Source organism: Oncorhynchus mykiss, chromosome 10, assembly GCF_013265735.2.
Source record: "Oncorhynchus mykiss isolate Arlee chromosome 10, USDA_OmykA_1.1, whole genome shotgun sequence".
NCBI lineage: Eukaryota > Metazoa > Chordata > Actinopteri > Salmoniformes > Salmonidae > Oncorhynchus > Oncorhynchus mykiss.
Genome location: NC_048574.1, coordinates 38336356 through 38360901, shown reverse-complemented (window position 1 = coordinate 38360901; position 24546 = coordinate 38336356). Strand labels below are relative to the sequence as shown.

Sequence of the window (24546 nt, the reverse complement as noted above, 5' to 3'; positions counted from 1 at the left end):
GACCAAGGCCCTTCTCCCCCGACTGCTCAGTTTGGCCGGGCGGCCAGCTCTTGAAAGTGTCTTGGTGGTTCCAAACGTCTTTAATTTAAGAATGATTGAGGCCACTGTGTTCTTGGTGACCATCAATGCTGCAGATATTTTTTGGTACACTTCCCCAGATCTGTGCCTTGACACAATCCTGTCTCAGATCTCTGCGGACAATTCAGTTGAACCAATGGCTTGGTTTTTGCTCTGACATGCACTGTAAACTGTGGGACCTTATATAGACAGGTGTGTGCCTTTCCAAATCATGTCCAATCAATTGAATTTACCACAGGTGGGACTCCAATCAAGTTTTAAAAACATCTCAAGGATGATCAATGGAAACAGGAAACATCTGAGCTCAATTTCGAGTCTCATAGCAAAGGCTCTGAATACTTATATAAATAAGTTATTTCTGTTTTCTATTTGTAACATTTGCAAAAATGTCTAAAAAACAGTTTTTGCTTTGTCATTATGGGGTATTGTGTGTAGATTGATGAGGATTTTTTATTTAATACATTTTAGAATAGGCTGTAAAGTAACAAAATGTGGAAAAAGTCAAGGGGTCTGAATAGATTCCGAATGCACTGTAACCAAATGACAACATGCAATATAGATTTTGATTGAATAGTTTGGGGTAGGCCTCATCTCTGAATGCTCCTCAGAGCCAGATGCTAATGACAGGTTGCCCTATGCTGGAATCTTCCTGTTTCCATCACAGCTGTCATGATTCGTTTTTTAATACAGTATGACTTTACTCGCTTAAAAATTGTGGATGGAAACGTGGCTTATGCACAGTCAAACTAGCAGCTATCTTTACCTTCAGTGAGCTGAACAGCAACCAGATAACTGCTCTCCAACCAGACCAGTTCATCCGCTACAAACACCTTGAGAGACTGTAAGTATGACCCCCTCTTTTTGACCTTTCCTTCTTTCTCTGCACTTAACTCTAAATTGTAAATTGACAAGTATTTATTTATTTGTTAAGTTTGTGTTCAATCTGTTTAAAGGACCTGAATAGTCAAAACCATATTTTTCTTCAAATTGGATGATATTTGGAAGAAACCAGATCAAAGTAAAGTAGGATGACCAAAGCATGAAAACTGAATGTTGCTTGTACTTTGATAAAGTTTAGTTCATCAAAAAACTTGAATTCAGGAAGCCAGATTATTGGGGATGTATGCAACATCACATTTAGCCATTCATTTTAATACACAAATGGTAACGTCTTCTTCTCTTAAATAAGAACCGCCTTGTAATAATCATTGCAGAAGGCCTGTTTGCAGAGGGGCGTGGTTAAAGGGGAATGGAAACACTCGGCTTTAGAACACCAGCTAACTGTAACTCTAAATCACCATTTTGGCATTGTTGCATCACTGGCAGGAAAGTTAAGTAATTCCTGAATTTACTGAGTCCATGACCTATGCGTGCATTAATAGTACATAACATCATTGACAGTTACCTTCAAGTCAAAAAGCTTGGCTGAGAGGCTAGCTAGTTATCATCATAAGGGTTAGGCTTCAGGCTTAGTCAACATTACTTACCACAATCAACAGCCAGCAGGCTTAGCTACTATTTCTAAGAATCATGACATATCACAGAAACAGATAGCTAAATAGATAGCTAGATATTTTCATTAGGTATCTATCTATCTAGCTAATCATTATAGCTACGGGGAACATACTGTATCTAGCTATCTAGCTAGCTGCATTTTACTGGTAAAATAGCAATCCTAATAGCAAAGTCAGATAAATAAAAGTACATTTTTGCTGGAATCTATGGACTGATATAGGGTTAATGTTGTTGTCCTGATCTCAATGACAGAGCACTGTCAAAGTTGTAAGAAACCTGATGATCCGGTTGAGGCGTGAAAGCCTGATGATCCGGTTGAGGCGTGAAAGCCTGATGATCCCGCTGAGACGTAGGAGTCTGACGAACCGGCTGAGGTGTGGGCGATGGACAAGCCGGCTGGGGGGCGTAGAAGCCCGACGAACCGGCAGAGGCATGGGAGCCTGGCGAACCGGCTGAGGCATGGGAGCCTGATGATCCGGTTGAGGCGTGAAAGCCTGATGATCCGGTTGAGGCGTGAAAGCCTGATGATCCGGTTGAGGCGTGAAAGCCTGATGATCCCGCTGAGACGTAGGAGTCTGACGAACCGGCTGAGGTGTGGGCGATGGACAAGCCGGCTGGCGGCGTAGAAGCCCGACGAACCCGGCAGAGGCGTGGGAGTCTGGCGAACCGGCTGAGGCATGGGAGCCTGATGATCCAGTTGTGGCGTGAAAGTCTGATGATCCGGTTGAGGCGTAAAAGCCTGATGATCCGGTTGAGGCGTAAAAGCCTGATGATCCGTTTGAGGCGTAAAAGCCTGATTATCCCGCTGAGACGTTGGAGTCTGACGAACCGGCTGAGGTGTGGGAGCCCGATGGCCCGCCGAAGTATGACGTGGGGTGGGTGCCTGCCGAGCCCACCGGGGCAAGAGAAACCTCAAGAGCCAGCTAGGGCATGGAAGCCCGACAAGCTGAGGCACCCCCGGTTCCATCGGCGATGACACCCGGACACGACGTCACCAACAAAAAAACAGGCCTCCCTGATTCTTCCAATTTTGGTATCTGCATTCTGTAAGGAGCGACGCTGGAGACAGGAAACAGGTACAGGGAGAACATTTAATGAATAACGGACATAAAACAGGAGAGGAACAGCACCTGGACAGGGGACAAAGTAACAACATCAATGCAGACACAGGGAACAAACAGAGGAAATAGACAGATAAAGGGGAGGCAATCAAATAATGATAGATGAGGCGCAGGTTCTTGTGACGAAGGGGACAGGTGTGCGTAATGATAGGCAGTCTGGTGCCCTCGAGTGCCAGAGAGGGAGAGCGGGAGCAGGTGTGACACATATCCAAACCAGAAGCTATGGATTACAGCCAACATCCGCACTGAACTAACAGCTAGATCTGTTGCTTCCAAGGAGCAGGAACTCTAATCTGGACGCTTATAAGAAATCCCACTATGCCCCCTGATGAACTATCAAACAGGCAAAGCGTCAATACAGGACTAAGATCGAAAACCTACTACACTGGCTCTGACCCTCATTAGATGCGTACCAGGACAGGTACTCAGAGCATGCGCTAAGTGTCTTCACTGACCCAGTCTGCAATACCTACATGTTTCAAGCAAACCACTATAGTCCCTGTGCCTAAGAAAGCCAAGGTAACCTGTCTAAATGACTACCGCCCTGTAGCACTAACATCTGTAGCCATGCAATTCTTTGAAAGGCTGGTCATGGCTCACATCAACACTATCATACCAGAAACATTGGACCAACTGCAATTCACATATAGCCCCAACAGATCCACAGATGACACAATCTCTATTGCACTCCACACTGCCCTTTCCCACCTGGTTAAAAGGAACACCTACAGTATGTGAGAATGCTGTTAACTGACTACAGCTCAGCTTTCAACACCATCTCCAGTTCTACATTGGTTTTGAACCAATTTAACCGGTCAACAGTTTTTGGTCACCTTGGTGAACTTAACACCTTGGTGAACTCCTGCATGGTTCAGTTTATATACAGTGGGGCAAAAAAGTATTTAGTCAGCCACCAATTGTGCAAGTTCTCCCACTTAAAAAGATGAGAGAGGCCTGTAATTTTCATCATAGGTACACTTCAACTATGAAAGACAAAATGAGAGAAAAAAAATCCAGAAAATCACATTGTAGGATTTTAATGAATTCATTTGCAAATTATGGTGGAAAATAAATATTTGGTCACCTACAAACAAGCAGGATTTCTGGCTCTCACAGACCTGTAACTTCTTCTTTAAGAGGCTCCTCTGTCCTCCACTCGTTTCCTGTATTAATGGCACTTGTTTGAACTTGTTATCAGTATAAAATACATCTGTCCACAACTTCAAACAGTCACACTCCAAACTTCACTATGGCCAAGACCAAAGTGCTGTCAAAGGACACCAGAAATAAAATTGTAGACCTGCACCAGACTGGGAAGACTGAATCTGCAATAGGTAAGCAGCTTGGTTTGATTAAATCAACTGTGAGAGCAATTTGTAGGAAATGTAAGACATACAAGACCACTGATAATCTCCCTCGATCTGGGGCTCCACGCAAGATCTCACCCCATGGGGTCAAAATGATCACAAGAACGGTGAGCAAAAATCCCAGAACCACACGAGGGGACCTAGTGAATGACCTGCAGAGAGCTGGGACCAAAGTAACAAAGCCTACCATCAGTAACAAACTACGCCGCCAGGGACTCAAATCCTGCAGTGCCAGACGTGTTCCCCTGCTTAAGCCAGTACATGTCCAGGCTCGTCTGAAGTTTTCTAGAGAGCATTTTGATGATCCAGAAGAAGATTGGAAGAATGTCATATGGTCAGATGAAACCAAAATATAACTTTTTGGTAAAAACTCAACTCGTCGTGTTTGGAGGATAAAGAATGCTGAGTTGCATTCAAAGAACACCATACCTACTGTGAAGCATGGGGGTGGAAACATCATGCTTTGGGGCTGTTTTTCTGCAAAGGGACCAGGACGACTGATCCGTGTAAAGGAAAGAATGAATGGGGCCATGTCTCGTGAGATTTTGAGTGAAAACCTCCTTCCATCAGCAAGGGCATTGAAGATGAAACGTGGCTGGGTCTTTCAGCATGACAATGATCCCAAACACACTGCCCGGGCAATGAAGGAGTGGCTTCGTAAGAATCATTTCAAGGTCCTGGAGAGGCCTAGCCAGTCTCCAGATCTCAGCCTCATAGAAAATCTTTGGAGGGAGTTGAAAGTCGGTGTTGCCCAGCAACAGCCCCAAAACGTCACTGCTCTAGAGGAGATCTCCATTGAGGAATGGGCCAAAATACCAGCAACAGTGTGTGAAAACCTTGTGAAGACTTACAGAAAACGTTTGACCTCTGTCATTTCCAACAAAGGGTATATAACAAAGTATTGAGATAAACTATTGTTATTGACCAAATACTAAATTTTCACCATCATTTGCAAATAAATTTATTAAAAATCCTACAATGTGATTTTCTGGATTTTTTTCCCTAATTTTGTCTGTCATAGTTGAAGTGTACCTATGATGAAAAGTACAGGCCTCTCCCATCTTTTTAAGTGGGAGAACTTGCACAATTGGTGGCTGACTAAATACTTTTTTGCCCCACTGTATGTTACCCCTTGGCAGGGGGGTTGATTTTCACTGCTACGCAGACGATACACAGCTTTACATTTCAGTGTCTCCAAAGGAATTTAGCTCGTTTTATTGTAGATTGTTAACTACATTTCAAATCACACATTAGGAATATGACCAAGATAGTTTTTTACCACCTGAGGAACATTGCCAAGGTGCAGTCATTTCTCTCTCAGGCTGATATAGAGAAACACGTCCATGCTTTCATTACAAGCAGGCTTGACTATTATAATGCTCTCCTGTCTGGTCTACCCAGGAAAACCATTTGTCAACTGCAAAACATACATAGCACACATTACACACATTACACCGGTTATAAGGTCTCTACACTGGCTTACTGTGAGTTTTAGAATTAATTTTAAAAATGATTCTATTGGTTTTTAAATCAATCCACGATTGTGCACCCCAATACATGTCTGACATGCTTTTAAGTTGTGTATCCAGTAGGTCCCTCAGGTTCTCTGGCACTGGCCTTTAAATTATGCCAAAGCCTTGGATCAAGAGGCATGGAAAGGCAGCCTTTCGTTATTATGCCCCCAGCCTGCCCGAGAACCTATGGGGGGCCGAAACTGTGGACATAATCAAAAAATATTTTAAAACATATTTTTAGCTTTGCTTCTCCTTAGGGGTATTTTTAGTCGTTCAGTTTGTCATTATTTTTTTTTTTGTGTAAATATTTCTTACATTTTCATTGTTTTTTCTTTTTTTTCTTTTCTGTAAATACATTGCTTTGCATTCCATATCTAAAATGTGCTGTATAAATAAAGCTTTATTTGATTTGATTTAATTAGTGCCATCCAAGCTCATCACTAAGGTAAGGACCCTGGGGCTGAACACCTCCCTCTGCAACTGAATCCTGGACTTCATGACGGAACGCCTCCAGGTGATGAGGGTAGGCAACAACAGGGGTGCGTGCTCAGTCCCCTCCTGTATTCCCTGTTCATCCACGACTGCTTGGCCTCGCACGACTCCAACACCATCATTAAGTTTGAAGAAGACAGAATGGTGGTAGGCCGGATCACCGACGACAATGAGACAGCCTATAGAGTGAAGGTCAGAGCCCTGGCAGTGTACCTCTGCAGAAGTCAGAGCATTCATACTTCTGCCGCTTCGTGAAGCAGAGCTGTTGTGAAGGAAGTTGTCAAGGAAGTGAGTTTGTGTTTATACAGGACCTCCTGCCTTTACATACCGTCAACCAATCATGTCAAAGCGGAGCTACACAGAGCTATACGGAGCCCTCCGCATTGTTACAAAATGTGGGAGGTGCACAGCGATGCGGTACTAAGCTCGATTTGGCATTCTCAAGCCTTCGGAAGGTTCAGAAATTACCTCACACTTTTTATACTGAAAGGATCTGCATGGTCAATCTGTTGTCTCCAGCGGCCATACAGCATTTACTGTGATGCAGCCTCTGCAAAAGTCAGAGCATTCAACCTTCTTGCACTTCGTGTAGCAGAGCAGAGCTGTTGTGAAGGAAGTTGTCAAGGAAGTGAGTTTGTGTTTATACAGGACCTCTCCTCCCCTCCCTCCTCCACCTACCGTCAATCAATTATGTCAATGCGGAGGGCTCCATATAGCTCTGTATAGTTACACAATTTGGGACTTGCACAGCAATGCGGTATGTAGCTCGATTTGGCCTTCGCAAGACTCCAGAGGCACCGCAATTGCGTCAAATACTCCATAAGGAGCTTCCGAATCACATTTGCAAAGCAAGCATAAATTGGCTTTTAGCCGGACCACATTTCCAGATCAAGCATGAATTGGCTTTTAGGGTGCATTGCCACCAGTGTGAGTGTGCTCTGCGTTGTTTGAAAATTCAGAGTGTTGTCAGATTGTCTGTTCGCCGGCTGTTGCATGTGTGTGCACCACAGGAGGTTGGTGCCACCTTCATTGGGGATGACGGGCTTGTGGTAATTGCTGGAGCAGAATCATTGGAATGGTATCAAATACACCAAACACATGATTTCCATGTTCTTGATGCCATTCCATTTGTTCGGTTCCAGCCATTATTATGATCCGTCCTCCCCTCAGCAGCCTCTACTGGTGGGCACCAATTATTTGTATACGGTATACATAATTTGTGTGCACCCATCACTTGTGCCCCCCGTAACGTAACAAAATGTAGATGAAGGGGTCTGAATACTTTCCAAATGCACTGTATCTCTCTGTCCTCAGTTTTTATTGCTAGGGACTGGAACTTCATAATGTCCTCCCACAAAGGTACTTGCCCTATCCAGAGTAGCCTACTCTCTCTGACAGCTGGAACATCTAGCTAATCTTTTCACCTTCTTACATGGCTGTTAGCTAGCTAGCTCCTACAAATGCATTTAGAGTTAGAACAATAAATACATCAACATAGGTAGCTAACTAGCTAATATGAAGTTAACTAGATGGTGATATTTAATTCACTTGGCTAGCTATACAGTATGTAAAGTTCGCTAGCTAGCGGACATTACGTTAGCAGCTCATTTGCATTAGCCTGCACACAGTTCCTGTAGCTATCATTTTCAAAATATATTTTCTTACTTGAATAGGTATCTCTGTTTTCTGGGTCCTTAGAAAAACGAAATATGGGCAATTGTCCCGAAATTTCCGGTGATAGCAAAACGCAGCCAGCCATGTGGACGATTGGAGGACTGACTGATCTTCTAACATGGTGTCTGGTGCGGTTGCTAGGTGATGCAACTGCAAGCCCTCTACAGAATCACAATACATATCGTAATGGCACCCAAGTATCGTGATAATATCGTATTGTGAGGTCCCTGGCATTTCCCAGCCCTATTAGGCAAGGTTACGTAACCTTATTTAGTCCTACCTGCTATGGTGAGTTTTAAGTGTATTTTTTGATTTTGAGATAGAATTACTGTCATGTTATTGATACCAAATTACAAAACGTATTTGCACCTTCTCTTTTCCAGAACCCAGGGGTCTGCCTGAACCTTTCAACTAGGTAAGCTGTTTCAACCTGGAACGGTATTCTCCTTCTTTGGTTTATTTCAGTCATTGCAGGAAGTCCTGAAGAGCAGGAGTGTGTAGGGTTTTGTCTCAGCCGAGCTCTAACACTTGATCAACGTAATCTATTGACCATGATCAACATAACGAATCACGGCGATGGGCTATGATTTGTAGGCTGGAACAAAAGCTTATACACACTCCTGCCATTGAGATCTGAAGCTGTCCATTCTTTGAAGATATAATTCTGTACTATGGGTACAATTGTGGGAGGTATTCATTTAGATGATATTTATATATAACACATGCTTCACTCTGAAGACATTCGAATAGCAGTACTGGTTGATGTGCAGGCCTAATTAACCACACATCAGGGGTGTAAAATACTTAAGTAAAAAATACTTGAAAGTACAACTTAAGTAATTTTTGTTTACTGTACTTTACTTTACATATTTTTGACAACTTTTCCTTCACTACATTCCTAAAAAAATTAAGGTACTTTTTACTCCATACATTTTCCCTGACACCCAAAAGTACTCATTAAATTTGGAATTCTTAGGACAGGAAAATGGTCCAATTCATGCACTTATCAAGAGAACATCACTGGTCATCCCTATTGCCTCTGATCTGGCAGCCTCACTAAACAAACACACTTTGTTTGTCAATTATTTCTGAGTGTTAGAGTGTGTCCCTGGCTATCAGTAAATAAATACAAAAAAAACAAGAAAATGTTTAGTTTTCTTAATTTAAGGAATTGGAAATCGTTACTTTTGATACTTAAGTATATTTGAGCAATTAAATTTACTTTTGATACTTACGTATATTTAAAACCAAATACTTTTAGACTTTCATTCAAGCAGCATGTTACTGCCTGACTTTCACTTTTACTTGAGTCCTTTTCTGTCAAGGTATCTGTACTTTTACTCAAGTATAACGATTGGGTACTTTTTCCACCACTGCCACACACACTCAAATGGACCTACAGCCGGGGTAATATTCTTCCATCATTCACACACAGTAGAGAGTGTAAACCAACATGCTGTCAACAAAATGCTGTCCTCAATGCTGAAGTTGTATTGTGTATAGCTCTGTGGAAATGCTGTGATCACTCATCGTCTTTAATGTTGTGATTCACAGACACATGATGACCACGATTTGAATGCTGCAACTGAGACAGAATGACGTTGAGGGACACACACTGAGACACTGAGTAGCACTGGACATGTGCTGGATATTTGTGACAATGAACTAAAAGGGGTGCAGAAGCACACCAGCACCCCATTTTATGTTTATTCAATCGCTAACCATCTGAGTAGCTACCCCTAATTCCACACTATGCCTTCTTTGCCCTATGGTCCCATATGGAAAAGTTATTTATATATATATATATATATATATATATATATATATATATATAACATTGCAAGCACCAATTAGCCTGAAGCTAGCCCAACAAGGGCTCCTGTGCTACCACCGAAGCCCACTCCCCGGCTACAATATCCGGACCCCTTCTACTGCCGGAATGGGGCATGGAACCCCGCTGATCCTCTATGACTGGAATACCGAGATAACCTGCCCGAGGATTCCAACAGGCCCCTCAGGTGCGACATCCGCTGAAGGCCCATTCTGCTAACATGCTAGGCCTGCTAGCTACCTAGAGCTACTTGGAACCCTACTATCTCCACGACTGGTCTATCGACGTCACCGCACGAAGAGGCAAAAACAGACTTACCCCCATCGTGACGTACCCCATAGGTTAACTTGCTAATCCAGGTCTACTACCTGCTAACTTGCCTGCCCCGTTCTGCTAACTGCTAGCTTGCCTGCCCCGGTTGGCAAACTGCTAGCCCCTGCTAACTGCTTGCTTGCTAACCTGTTCTGCTAACTGCTAGCTCGTTTAGCCCTGGCCTACTAACTGTTAGCTTGTTAGCATCGGCCTGCTAACTGTCTGAATCGCCGTGTGCCCAGTCAGCCCAACCACTCACTGGACCCATATGCTCACTTAGCTACGCATGCCTCTCTCTAATATCAATATGTCTTGTCCATTACTGTCCTGGTTAGTGATTGTTGTCTTATTTCACTGTAGAGCCTCTAGCCCTGCTCAATATGCCTTAACCAACCATGTTGTTCTACCTCCTACATATGCGATGACATGACCTGATTTAAACGTCTCTAGAGACTATATCTCTCTCATCATTACTCAATGCCTAGGTTTACCTCCAATGTACTCACATCCTATCTTACCTTTGTCTGTACACTAAAGCCTTGAATCTATGCTATCTTGCCCAGAAACCTGCTCCTTTTACTCTCTGTTCCGAACGTGCTAGACGGCCAGTTCGTATAGCCTTTAGCCGTACCCTTATCCTACTTCTCCTCTGTTCCTCTGGTGATGTGGAGGTTAATCCAGGTCCTGCAGTGCCTAGCTCCACTCCCACTCCCCAGGTGCTTTCAGTTGATGACGTCTGCAACCGTAAAAGCCTTGGTTTCATGCATGTTAACATTAGAAGCCTACTCCCTAAGTTTGTTTTACTCATTGCTTTAGCACACTCTGCAAACCCGGATGTCTTAGCCTTGTCTGAATCCTGGCTTAGGAAAACCACCAAAAACCTTGAAATCTCCATCGCTAACTATAACATTTTCTGCCAAGATAGAACTGCCAAAGGGGGCGGTGTTGCAATCTACTGCAAAGATAGCCTGCAGAGTTCTGTATTACTATCCAAGTCTGTACCCAAACAATTCCAGCTTCTACTTCTAAAAATTCACCTTTCCAGAAACAAATCTCTCACTGTTGCCGCTTGTTATAGACCTCCCTCTGCCCCCAGCTGTGCCCTCGATACCATATGTGAATTGATTGCCCCCCATCTATCTTCTGAGCTCGTGCTACTAGGTGACCTAAACTGGGACATGCTTAACACCCCAGCCATCCTACAATCCAATGAACCTACCAGGTACAACTCCAAATCCGTAAACACGGGCACCCTCATAGATGTCATCCTAACTAACTCGCCCTCCCAACTGCCCACTGCTCTGAGGCTAGGAAACACTATTACCACCGATAAATCCACTATTTTTGAGAATTTCAATAAGCATTTCTCTATGGCTGGCCATGCTTTACACCTGGCTACCCCTACCCCGGGCAACTGCCCGGCACCGTCTACCAGTCAAAGCCCCCACCATTTGTTCTTTACCCAAATCCAGATAGCTGATGTCCTGAAAGAGCTGCAAAATCTGGACCCATACAAATCAGCCGGGCTAGACAATCTGGACCCTCTCTTTCTAAAATTATCTGCCCGAAATTGTTGGAACCCCTATTACTAGCCTGTTCAACCTCTCTTTCGTATCGTCTGATATTCCCAAAGATTGGAAAGCTGCCACGATCATCTCCCTCTTCAAAGTGGACCCAAACTTCTACAGACCTATATCTATCCTACCCTGTCATTCTAAAGGTGTTCGAAAGCCAAGTTAACAAACAGATTACCAACCATTTCGAATCCCACCGTACCTTCTCCACTATGCAATCTGGTTTCAGAGCTGGTCATGGGTGCACCTCAGCCACGCTCAAGGTCCTAAACGACATCATAACTGCCATCGATAAGAGACATTACTGTGCAGCCGTTTTCATCGATCTGGCCAAGGCTTTCGACTCTGTAAGTCACCACATTCTTATTGGCAGACTCGACAGCCTTGGTTTCTCAAATGGTTGCCTCGCCTTGCTTACCTACTACTTCTCTGATTGAGTTTAGTGTGTCAAATCGGAGGGACTGTTGTCCGGACCTCTGGCAGTCTCAATGGGGGTGCCACAGGGTTTCAATCCACGGGACGACTCTCTTCTCTGTATACATCAATGTTGTTGCTCTTGCTGCTGGTGATTCTCTGGGACTGCTCTGACTTAGAATACGTGGACAACTACAAATACCTAGGTGTCTGATTAGACTGTAAACTCTCCTTCCAGACTCACGTTAAGCATCTCCAATCCAAAATTAAATCTAGAAATAGCTTCCAATATCACAACAAAGCCTCCTTCACTCATGCTGCCAAACATACCCTCGTAAAACTGACCATCCTTCCGATCCTCGACTTCAGTGATGTCATCTATAAAATAGCCTCCAACACTCTACTCAACAAACTGGATGCAGTCTATCACAATGCCATCCGTTTTGTCACCAAAGCCCCATACACTACCCACCATTGCGACATGTACGCTCTCGTTGGTTGGCCCTCGCTTCATACTCGTCGCCAAACCCACTGGCTACAGGTTATCTACAAGTCTCTGCTAGGAAAAACCCCACCTTATCTCAGCTCACTGGTCACCATAACAGCATCCACTCGTAGTACGCGCTCCAGCAGATATATCTCACTGGTCACCCGCCAATTCCTCCTTTGGTCGTCTTTCCTTCCAGTTCTCTGCTGCCAATGACTGGAACGAACTGCAAAAATCTCTGAAGCTGGAGACTTATATCTCCCTCACTAGCTTTAAGCTCCAGCTGTCAGAGCAGCTCACAGATCACTGCACCTGTACATAGCCCATCTGTAAACAGCCCATCTACAGTGCCTTGCGAAAGTATTCGGCCCCCTTGAACTTTGCGACCTTTTGCCACATTTCAGGCTTCAAACATAAAGATATAAAACTGTATTTTTTTGTGAGGAATCAACAACAAGTGGGACACAATCATGAAGTGGAACGACATTTATTGGATATTTCAAACTTTTTTAACAAATCAAAAACTGAAAAATTGGGCGTGCAAAATTATTCAGCCCCTTTACTTTCAGTGCAGCAAACTCTCTCCAGAAGTTCAGTGAGGATCTCTGAATGATCCAATGTTGACCTAAATGACTAATGATGATAAATACAATCCACCTTTGTGTAATCAAGTCTCCGTATAAATGCACCTGCACTGTGATAGTCTCAGAGGTCCGTTAAAAGCGCCGAGAGCATCATGAAGAACAAGGAACACACCAGGCAGATCCGAGATACTGTTGTGAAGAAGTTTAAAGCCGGATTTGGATACAAAAAGATTTCCCAAGCTTTAAACATCCCAAGGAGCACTGTGCAAGCGATAATATTGAAGAGTATCAGACCACTGCAAATCTACCAAGACCTGGCCGTCCCTCTAAACTTTCAGCTCATACAAGGAGAAGACTGATCAGAGATGCAGCCAAGAGTACCATGATCACTCTGGATGAACTGCAAAGATCTACAGCTGAGGTGGGAGACTCTGTCCATAGGACAACAATCAGTCGTATATTGAACAAATCTGGCCTTTATGGAAGAGTGGCAAGAAGAAAGCCATTTCTTAAAGATATCCATAAAAAGTGTTGTTTAAAGTTTGCCACAAGCCACCTGGGAGACACACCAAACATGTGGAAGAAGGTGCTCTGGTCAGATGAAACCAAAATTGAACTTTTTGGCAACAATGCAAAAAGTGTTGTTTAAAGTTTGCCACAAGCCACCTGGGAGACACACCAAACATGTGGAAGAAGGTGCTCTGGTCAGATGAAACCAAAATTGAACTTTTTGGCAACAATGCAAAACGTTATGTTTGGCGTAAAAGCAACACAGCTCATCACCCTGAACACACCATACCCACTGTCAAACATGGTGGTGGCAGCATCATGGTTTGGGCCTGCTTTTCTTCAGCAGGGACAGGGAAGATGGTTAAAATTGATGGGAAGATGGATGGAGCCAAATACAGGACCATTCTGGAAGAAAACCTGATGGAGTCTGCAAAAGACCTGAGACTGGGACGGAGATTTGTCTTCCAACAAGACAATGATCCAAAACATAAAGCAAAATCTACAATGGAATGGTTCAGAAATAAACATATCCAGGTGTTAGAATGGCCAAGTCAAAGTCCAGACCTGAATCCAATCGAGAATCTGTGGAAAGAACTGAAAACTGCTGTTCACAAATGCTCTCCATCCAACCTCACTGAGCTCGAGCTGTTTTGCAAGGAGGAATGGGAAAAAATTCAAAAGGTGGCGCTACAAAGTATTAACTTAAGGGGGCTGAATAATTCTGCACGCCCAATTTTTCTGTTTTTGATTTGTTAAAAAAGTTTGAAATATCCAATAAATGTCGTTCCACTTCATGATTGTGTCCCACTTGTTGTTGATTCTTCACAAAAAAAATACAGTTTTATATCTTTATGTTTGAAGCCTGAAATGTGGCAAAAGGTTGCAAAGTTCAAGGGGGCCGAATACTTTCGCAAGGCACTGTATCTACATACCTCATCCCCATACAGTTTTTATTTATTTATTTTGTTTTATTTTGTTCTACTGTATTATTGATTATGTTTTGTTTATTCCATGTGTAACTCTGTGTTCTAGTATGGGTCGAATTGCTATGCTTTATCTTTGCCAGGTCGCAGTTGCAAATGAGAACTTGTTCTCAACTAGCCTACCTGGTTAAATAAAGGTGAAATAAAAAATGTATATATATATTTTGGAACCACTCAAAGGAGAGAGCACAACCTTGCAGAACTGCCCTGCCACCCTGTTGAAGTCTATGAGACCTCCGCCCTTACTGTGGCCTGTCTGTAAGCACCTTAAAAGTGTTTTCGTGTACTGTTTTTGCTACCTTTTAGTGTTGTCCTCCTGCTAAAAGGCGCTACATGGTCATTCCGCGGTCTGCATTGGCCTTGCAGCATTTAGGGTGATACGGCCTCTATAGAAGTCAGGGCATTCATACTTCTTGGGCTTCTCCGAGCAGCGCAGAGCTGTTGTGAAGGAAGTTGTCAAGGAAGTGAGTTTAAGTTTATGCAGGACCTCACGTCCTACCCTACCATCAACCAATAATGTCAATGCAGAACTTTACGGAGCCCTCCGCATTGTTACAACATTTGAGAGGCACACAACGATGCAATACAGAGCTCAATTTGGAGGCTTCGCAATTGCGTCACTCCATCCATACATCCTCTGACCACATTTTTGGATCAAGCACAAATGGGCTCTTATTCTGGGGTTCCGACTGAATGCAGTGGTAAATTTTCTTTCACAATTTACCTGTTAAACAAGAAGGGTGTTGATATAGCTGTGTTTAGGCATGGCTTCCTTGTTTTGAGTATGTTGTGTTTCCATTCTTCTGGAGTTGACCTAGTATTTTACATTTAACCTACCTTATGCATCCAGGTGTTTCTCCATTTTTATCTCACCCACCAAAAATCTAAATATGCTGTTTTACAATTTGTGTTATTTGAACTGGTCTAATTCTTAAACGGGAACAAATATTATGGGTGAGGTTTAGTTAACTCAGATGCTATTTTTCTTGGGGAAAAAGATGACTGTTCAGGGCCTTTAAATGGATGCAATTCAAGTTGTATGTCTAATGTGAATGCAGACGAATGAAAACCGTGTGAAGCGTCCAGGTCTAGTAGACATAAATCAGATTAAAAATCAGCAATAAAATGACACAAAATAATCATAGTTTGAAATAACGTATTCATTCAGTGCATTTGTCTATTCATGATGAAAAGGCAGGATGCAGCCATACTTTTAAATTGAAGTTGTTAATTAAAAAAGTTGTGTTTGTCTTATACTAACATAATGATAATCCTCAATATATTTATCCTCACTCTGACAATCGTCATGTAGTTTTATCTCATAGACTGCAAATCAAATTAAATTATTTGTCACATTTGTCGAATACAACAGGTGTAAGATTATTGATGAGATCTTATTTTCCTTCTCATTAAACCAGGCCTTTGTCATTTAAACCTTTAACAATATATTTATATTCCACAGACACCTGGAAGACAACAGGATCAAAAGAATCTCCAAGCAGGCATTCTCAGGACTCTACTCACTAAGAAGACTGTATGTCCTAATTCATTATGGGCCACCACTGTCTAACCTGTGGTACCATGTGTATATCCCTACATCACCACAAAATGTTGTCCTGGATACATCATACTTCATGCCATTTTTTTATTGAACATTATGTAGAATGTAGTACTGTAGTATGGTGTTTAGCTCCTTGAAATCAAAGAAAACCAGTCATTGAATACACTGACCCTTTTACTGGCGCTTCCTTGAGAAGTGTTTATACATACAGATTCAGATACTGTAGTCGTCCTCCGATATACAAACCTGAGACGTGTGAAGTGCCCAGGTCTAGTGGGCATAATTTAGGGAACACATGAAACCCCTTCATCCACCTCCTTCAGGATTCACACAGAGGACAGTCATTATGAATCAAGGCATCCTGAAGAGTATACATTGAGTGTACAACACATTAGGAAAACCGTCCTAATATTGAGTTGCACCCCCTATTGCCCTCAGAACAGCCTCAATTAGTCGGGGCATGGCTACGAGGTGTTGAAAGCGTTCCACAGGGATGCTGGCCCATGTTGACTACAATACTTCCCACAGTTGTGTCGAGTTGGCTGGATTCCTTTGGGTGGTGCATAATTCTTGATACACACGGGAAAATGTTGAGTGTGAAAAACCCAGCAGCGGGCCTCCTGAGTGGTGCAGCGGTCTGAGGCACTGCATTGCAATGCTAGAGGAAATACTACAGACCCGGGATAATTCCCGGGCTGTGCCACAACCGGCCATGGCTGGGAGTCCCATAGGAAGGCGAACAATTTGCCCAGCATCATCCCAGTTAGGGGAGGGTTTGGCCAGAGGGGCATTACTTGGCTCATCGCGCTCTAGCGACTCCTTATGGTTGGCAGGCCATGCAGGCTGACTCCGGTTGCCAGTTGAACGGTGTTTCCTTTGATGCGGCTGGCTTCCTGGTTAAACTGGCGGGTATTAAGGAGCGTGTTAGAGGTCTGATAAGAGAATTATGTTCTCCAGGTACATCACCCAATTTAATTTTTTACTCTCAGTCTGCAAACCAGAATTTGTAAGATCCTGGCCGAATGAAAACCGACAGAGGCCCGGTCTACCACAGTTAAATGTTTATTCACGGGAACATTCTGAAGTCAAGAATACAAATCAATTCATTTTATACTGACTTCTCACGCCCACACATACACACAGCCATATGCACACACATAAACAGATACACAAACAGACGCACATACACACATACCCACACACACATGTCCTGCTATGCACACACTGTCTGTCTCACTACCCAGCCGACAGAGATAGTGACCTTGTCCTTGAGACGTACTGCCCGTTCTCTCCCAAATCTCTAGTCAGGTCGGCACCAAGCTCAGACAGTCTGTGTTTAAAATACCATAAAGACATATTGTTTTACCCTAATTCTGACTAGGACTACACATTTATTAATTATGATTTTATACATTCTAAAAAAATTCCATACAATTATATGTTTCAGGGCGGAATATTCTAATCATTCAATTAACAGACAATTCTCACCTATCAGGGGGTCATGTATCGGAGGATACATGACTCCACTTTCACCTCTCGCGAGCCCATTGGAGAGTTGCAGCGATGAGACATGATCGAAATTGGGGAGAAAAAGGGAGGTGAAAATTAAATAAAACCAGCATGCTCAAACTGGTGCACCTGGTACCTACTACAACGTTGGTTTTAGAAGTGGGGGGGACATAATATATATAGCACCACATAATATATATATCTATATATTTTGTTTTTATCCAGTCGGATATTTTTTATCCAGTCGGATAAACACTCCAAACAGCCTACCTAACTGCTCAGAGGTGTCCGCATGGTCCTAGAGCACACCGTTTCCTAGTTTGTATAACATTCCAATTATAAAACTAGGGGGGACAAAAAGGCAATTCTAGAATGTGGGGGGGACACTACCATACCCCGTTCTAAGACAATTAAATATTTTTCTTGCCCTTTCACCCTCTGAATGGCACACATACACAATCCATGTCTCAATTAAATCAAGGCTTAAAAATACTTATTTAACCTGTCTCCTCCCCTTCATCTACACTGACTGAAGAGTATATAACAGGTGACATCAATAAGGGATCATAGCTTCCACCTGGATTCACCAGGTCAGTCTATGTCATGGAAAGAGCAGGTGTTCATAATGTTTGTACACTCAGTTTATTCCATTTTCTCTGGCAGCTAGCCTTGGATAGTTGACAGGAAATCAACTCCTACTTTTCACATACAGCTTGATGTTAGTGTATCTCCTCTGCATTCCTGATTATTGGTGTAGGTTGTAGGGCTGGGGAAAACAAACAATGACATGGAAAATGTGTCAGTGCTCTGTCCCTATACACTCAGATAGAATTTGTATGAGGAACAGGTGGATGTTACCCTACCTTACCTCATTCCACATTTGCAAGCAGTTGAATATCTGCACTTTGACAATATTGTTTTATTTACTCTATGTTGTCCCATATCAAATATTAATATATGGCTTTTTATCTTTACATGTACCTCCTTATCTCTTTAAAACTGGCCTGCTGTGATAAGATTTCTCAGTCAGAATCGGATTACGTTGTTGAAGGCTGGCATTTTTCAAGACCTTTGGAACCTGGAGTGGCTGTAAGTCAACTGGGGGGAGGATGTTTTCAGTGACCTTAAGATACCTTCATTAGGAATTCCTTCAGTGCCTCAGTGGGATTCATGAGATTGTAGACAGTATTTATTTAATTGATACAAAAACACCTGTATATCTTGTTGGAAACTGTCCTACACTGGGCAGTTGTTTTCAGTGACCTTAAAGGGATAGTTCGAGGGATAGTTATTTTTTTTCTACTTATCCAGAATCAGGAAACTGATGGATACCATTTTTATGTCTCTGTGTGTAGTTTGAAGGAAGTTGGAGGTAGTTTCTGATGCGATTGCTAACGAGGAATAGCGTAATGACTGGAAGTCTATGGGATCAGATTAATTGCTAAAATCTTGAACTATCCCTTTAAAGCCACCTTCGTTATGAAATGCCTCAGAATCTTGTTTGTGCTGCTCTATTTTCCCAAGAAAGCAATGAGCATAAAGTATGATACAGTGTGACATTTATGGTGTAGCTAACAATCCTCAGGTATGATACATGATGGTATGAAATCATGGCCCATGTACTAATGCTCATTAACGTTGTTCTCTTTGACAACAGTAATTACAACAGTATAGCTGCAGAAGCTTTCTATAGATGTTTTTCTAAAGTAATATGACAATTATAGGGTTTAGTGTGACAAATAAATTGATATATTTTCCTCTGGTCTGTATGGGTGTAGGATTCTTGATGAAAATAGAATAGCATCTCTGAGACAGAAATCGTTTGAGGGGCTGAAATCGTTATTTTTCCTGTAAGTATCATGCCACTGTGCTTATTACTTTAATTAAGATCTCATGAGATACACGTCATCATTTAACCAACACGCTCTTTAAATGTAATTTCATTTGGCTGCAGGTCTTTGCTGAACAATTCCCTAGAATCCTTCCCCAAGAAATCTGTCTGCCAGGAAATGCCTAGATTAAACTGGCTGTAAGTAACAACAGAATAATACCTAACCCATTATGATGGATAATATATTTGATTGTATTTGACAACTCTAAATCATGTTTTCTCATAATCAGGTGTATTATTTATGACTCTGTTTGCCATAATCACTCTGCAACAGTATCTCTTTTCACAAAACTCATTATTACCCATGTGGAAAAACCACATGACTTCTCAATGAAAATCTCGATTTCACATGTGAAATCATGTGAAACCATGTGGTTTTGGAACACTTCACATGATGATATTTTACATGAAGTTTCACATATGGATTTTCATCTGAAAAACTTTCTGTTTTCACATGTGCAGAAATGTTCACATGTGATAACAAAAGACAAATGAGGTCAGTTCTACACATCTGAAACCATATGTTGACACCATCTTTTCACATGTGAGGAGAATAACATGCATTCACCTCAAATGTGAACTGCAGGTGAAAAACATATGAACACATGAACATTTTTCACATGAAAATCTCTCACGTGAAAATCTCTCACATGAAAATCTCTCACATGAAAATCTCTCACGTGAAAATTAAATTTTCACTTTCACATGTAAAAAAACGTTTTAATATTGTCACGTGTAGTTTCATGGTGTCACATTTTGAAATTTTGCATCCCCATGTTGTCACATTTTATTTCACAAGATCATGTTGTCACATGTTGCTTTTACTTGTGACCACACTTTATTACTTTATCTTCACATGAGATCAGAAGTGAAATTCATGTAGTTTTTCATGTAGTTCATGTACCAACTACCAGATACCGATGCAGATATCATTCATTAATGCCAGAATGATCTGACACATCTTTTTCACAGAGAACTGGAGGGGAACAAGATATCATCTTTGTGGGTTTCCAGCTTTCAAAACTGCACCACTCTGACAGTATTGTGAGTTTTGTTGAATTTAGACTATATAGTTTCCTCAATTTCTTTACAATATTTGTTCATCTTTGTACCAAATCCAATTGGATAGAATGCCTTACTGTCAATAATTGCATTTGAAACAATTCCATCTGCACTAGAGAGAGAGATGAACACAATGAAAAAAGACATGCTCGGTTTTCATAGGATTTATATTTCAAATTAAATTCTGCCATACTCTAAGGAGACATTTTCTGGTGTAAAACCAAGACTGGTAAATGGTGCTTATGTTAAAGCTATATACTTCCGTCTGGAGCATCTGCACTACTGCAGCTGGTAATGAAATTCAGTCTGAGGGAGAGAAACCATCGGAGCCTACACATATTAAGTTGGCCGTTTCTATCACTGGCGATCGCTTCTAAGGCCATGTGTGATGGTGAGAATAATGAGGAGTCAGGAAAGCAGAATTCCAATCTGATATACATGGGGTGCATTAGCTCTCTCAATTGAAGGGGATAGGGGAGGCCATGGGTGGTTGAGAGCCTGGAAATACTCTGTCTCTTTGACTCATCCAACCCTGAGTGCTAAATATGTATCCTGTGATGTCAGCTTAAGTGTATTGAATTATTGAGGCAGGGCTGGACTTCATCTGGTGAGGAATGAGTCAAATTAATAAATCAAATTTGAACAGACAGGTGACACAAACTGAGTTTGATAGGTATTAGTGAGAGTAGAGAATTTGTTTTGCTTTCATACTGTATAAATAGTACATCATTCCTTTAAGAAATACTCACAGTAACGTTACTATCAAATTATAATTCTAAATCAAATCTAACAAGCAGTGTATCCAAATGGCTGTGGGCCTACTACTATTCAAGTAATGTCATTGGTCTTATAGAGACTGTTCTTGAATAATAATGATCACTTATAGAAACATTTATTTTGCAGGGCTCTTCGAAAAAACAGAATACAAACTATTGAGGAGGGAATATTTTCCGGCATGCCAAACCTGATAGACTTGTGAGTTAACTCTACTTCACACAACATTACATGGGTCAAATAATGTTGTAATATGTCCAAATACAGTAATGTATTTCATTGTTGAATTAATTTAAACTGTCATTCCAGGGACGTATCTTTAAACAAAATTGAGGAGTTCTCACCAACTCTATTTACAAATCTTCAAAACCTAAAACAGTTGTAAGTATATCCAATGACTACTTGCATCCTAGCCCTGATATATTTATTGTTTTGAAAGATGTTCTCGTTATGGATTTACTGAAAGCGTTTGATCCGCTTTGTACGATCAAGTAGGCCAAAAGTATAACTTTATATTGTTGAGTTTCAGTTTATCAACTTTACTTTTCATCGATCTGGCATTGAGGCCATGTTGACCACAGAGTGGAGGGGCAATAAATCAAAGTGGTATAACCTGCCCTGTATTGATGTCCCCCCCCTCCCCCCCACCCCCACCCCCTCTTCTCTCAGGAACATCTCAAATAACCCTCTGACTCATATCTATGATGATCAGTTTGACATGTTTGTCAATTTGCAATCTCTGTAAGTAACGTATTTCATACTTATGTAACATGGTTTACTAGTTTTAGTGAATTTGAGAAATAGTGACTTTTCTGTTTCCCCTCAGGAGTATAGAGGAGGTCGACATACCAAACATCAGTATTCAGATGTTTCGCTCTCTTCGGAACTTGGCCCATATGTGAGTACCGGTATATCTTATGTCTTCATTTATTATTGTTATGTCATCGACATTTAATTTCATGTGTCCATACTGTTTAAACAGCAAGGCACTAAGCCTGTAGAAGCTGCTAATTGGAATTTCATAATTTTTAAGTAGCTTACTGTAGGCCTAAAAACAGGCTAAATATAGTATGAGTAAATGTCTAAACATTTGTTGCCAATTATCCGCCAACAACTAATGAATTCATGGCTTCGTATGCATGCATAATACAGGACTATTTAAGTGTCTGGTAAGCTACTTACTTATTAGCAGCTTATACAAGCTTAATTAGGCCACTATACAGCAAATTGACGCCTAAAATGAACAGCTATCTTTCTTGGTGTGTAGTGAGGTCTTGTTACTGCAAATAATGTTTAATCAACAATAATGTTTAATCAGGACAGGTCAGGTCCACACTGCATACAAAGTACCAAAGCCTGGTTAGAGGCCAATTCTGCTCTGTATTTAATTACATCCATTTGTCAGCTAATTATTCTCTGACGAAGCATACTGTATACCCTAAACAAACCTGTCAACTGTCAACCATATCAATATAAAAGTGAAACTGTCAACATGATCAATGATAAAACTTCAGAAGGAAGTGTGTTCAAAAGTGATTCATTGTAATATTGTCATTTTTTTCTTATTGACCCAGTTATTTTAAGAAATTTGAATACTGTGGCTACTCTCCTAATGTGCGAAGTTGCAAGCCAAACACGGACGGGATTTCAACATTTGAGAATCTTCTTGCGAACATCATCCTTCGTGTTTTTGTGTGGGTGGTGGCCTTCATCATCTGCTTTGGCAACATTTTTGTGATATGCCTGCGGTCTTGCATTGCATCCGAAAACCAGCACCACACCATGGCCATCATATCACTGTGCTGTGAGTAGACTACCTCAACACAATGAGGGCAGCAATCACTTCACATAACTTGTACTTGCTAACTAATTATTTTGTTAGATACATTGAGCACCACACAGTGCATAAACAACTAATCTCATGAAAATCTATGCATATGAACTAAGTGCCCTGAAATCCATCACATCTGTTAGGTGCTGACTGCTTGATGGGAGTATACCTGTTCTTCATTGGTGCATTCGACATCAAATACTGTGGAGAGTACAACAGACACGCCCAGCTGTGGATGGAGAGCATGCAGTGCCAGTTGATTGGCTCTCTGGCCATGCTGTCCACTGAGGTGTCAGTCATGCTTTTGACCTACATGACTATGGAGAAGTACCTGTGCATTGTGTTCCCCTTCCACAACTACAGAGCCGGACGGAAACAGACACTCTGCTACCTCATCTTCATCTGGGTCCTGGGTTTCATAATCGCCGTCATTCCCCTCTGGGACAAGCAGACGTTTGGGAATTACTACGGCAGGAATGGAGTGTGTTTTCCACTTCACTCAGACGAGATGGAGAAACCAGGTGCCCGATGCTACTCCACTGGAATATTTCTGGGTAAGAGGAACATAGAATCCCCACCATCAGGGCTGATTCCTGCAAGATAATGAGGAAGCAATTCCACAGGCCTTGGATTTTGCAATAGCTTTACGCTGATTATGGTTTTGCTGACATAATTCTGTTTCATTCAATGCTTATATCAGGATGGTATATTGTAGTGTAATGAAAGCATGTATTACACATTTTGTCTTTCAGGGTTGAATCTCTTTGCATTCGTCATGATCGTCTTCTCCTACACCAGCATGTTTTACTCTGTACAGAAAACTGCTAAGACAGCAAGACAGTCCGTCTACAACAAGGAGGTCTCTATAGCCAAGAGGTTTTTCTTCATTGTTTTCACAGATGCCATGTGTTGGACACCTATATTCCTCCTAAAGATCCTCTCTCTTTTACAAGTGGAAATAGCAGGTAAACCAGATACATGTGGTTGTATGATTACTACTATTAAATTGCTATGATTTTGTTTAATCTTTATGGCCTCATCCCCTTCCTCCTCATCCTCCCTTTCCTCCAGGAACAATCGTTTTATGGGTGGTGATCTTCATCCTGCCCATCAATAGTGCCCTAAACCCCATCCTGTACACCATCACCACCAGCTCCTTCCAGGAGAGACTGAAACTCTGCCTGAAGGCCAAGTGCAAACAGACTGGGCTCAGGGAAACTTCCCAAAAAGTATCTGAAGTCTACCAGAACCCCAGCCCTCCTCCTTAACAAAAAGGAACCTCTCAGTCAGGGAGCTAGCCAACCCTCCTGGGTGTACAGGCTTTTATTCCAGTCCTTCTGGAACACACCTGATTCAGATCATCAAGATCTTGCAGATCATCTGATTAATAGGATCAGTGTGTTTGAGCAGGGCTTGAGCAAAGCCTGCATACCGAGTAGCTCTCCAGGAGGGTTGGCTATCC

At 41.9% G+C, this 24546-nt stretch overlaps 1 protein-coding gene across 1 annotated transcript in view; it reads left to right on the top strand.

Moving 5' to 3' along the window:
• LOC110533841 (relaxin receptor 1-like) overlaps positions 1–24495 on the top strand; it is a 97995-nt gene extending 73500 nt beyond the window's left edge. Inside the window, exons 4-17 of the mRNA XM_036989348.1 lie at positions 848–919; positions 15919–15990; positions 18544–18615; positions 19305–19376; positions 19481–19555; positions 20390–20461; positions 21383–21454; positions 21563–21634; positions 21923–21994; positions 22080–22151; positions 22828–23057; positions 23228–23638; positions 23837–24049; positions 24156–24495. Of these exons, the coding sequence (XP_036845243.1) occupies positions 848–919; positions 15919–15990; positions 18544–18615; positions 19305–19376; positions 19481–19555; positions 20390–20461; positions 21383–21454; positions 21563–21634; positions 21923–21994; positions 22080–22151; positions 22828–23057; positions 23228–23638; positions 23837–24049; positions 24156–24352 (1774 nt within the window). The 3' untranslated portion in view covers positions 24353–24495. The remainder of the gene's footprint in view (positions 1–847; positions 920–15918; positions 15991–18543; positions 18616–19304; positions 19377–19480; positions 19556–20389; positions 20462–21382; positions 21455–21562; positions 21635–21922; positions 21995–22079; positions 22152–22827; positions 23058–23227; positions 23639–23836; positions 24050–24155) is intronic.
• Positions 24496–24546: the final 51 nt, after the last annotated feature.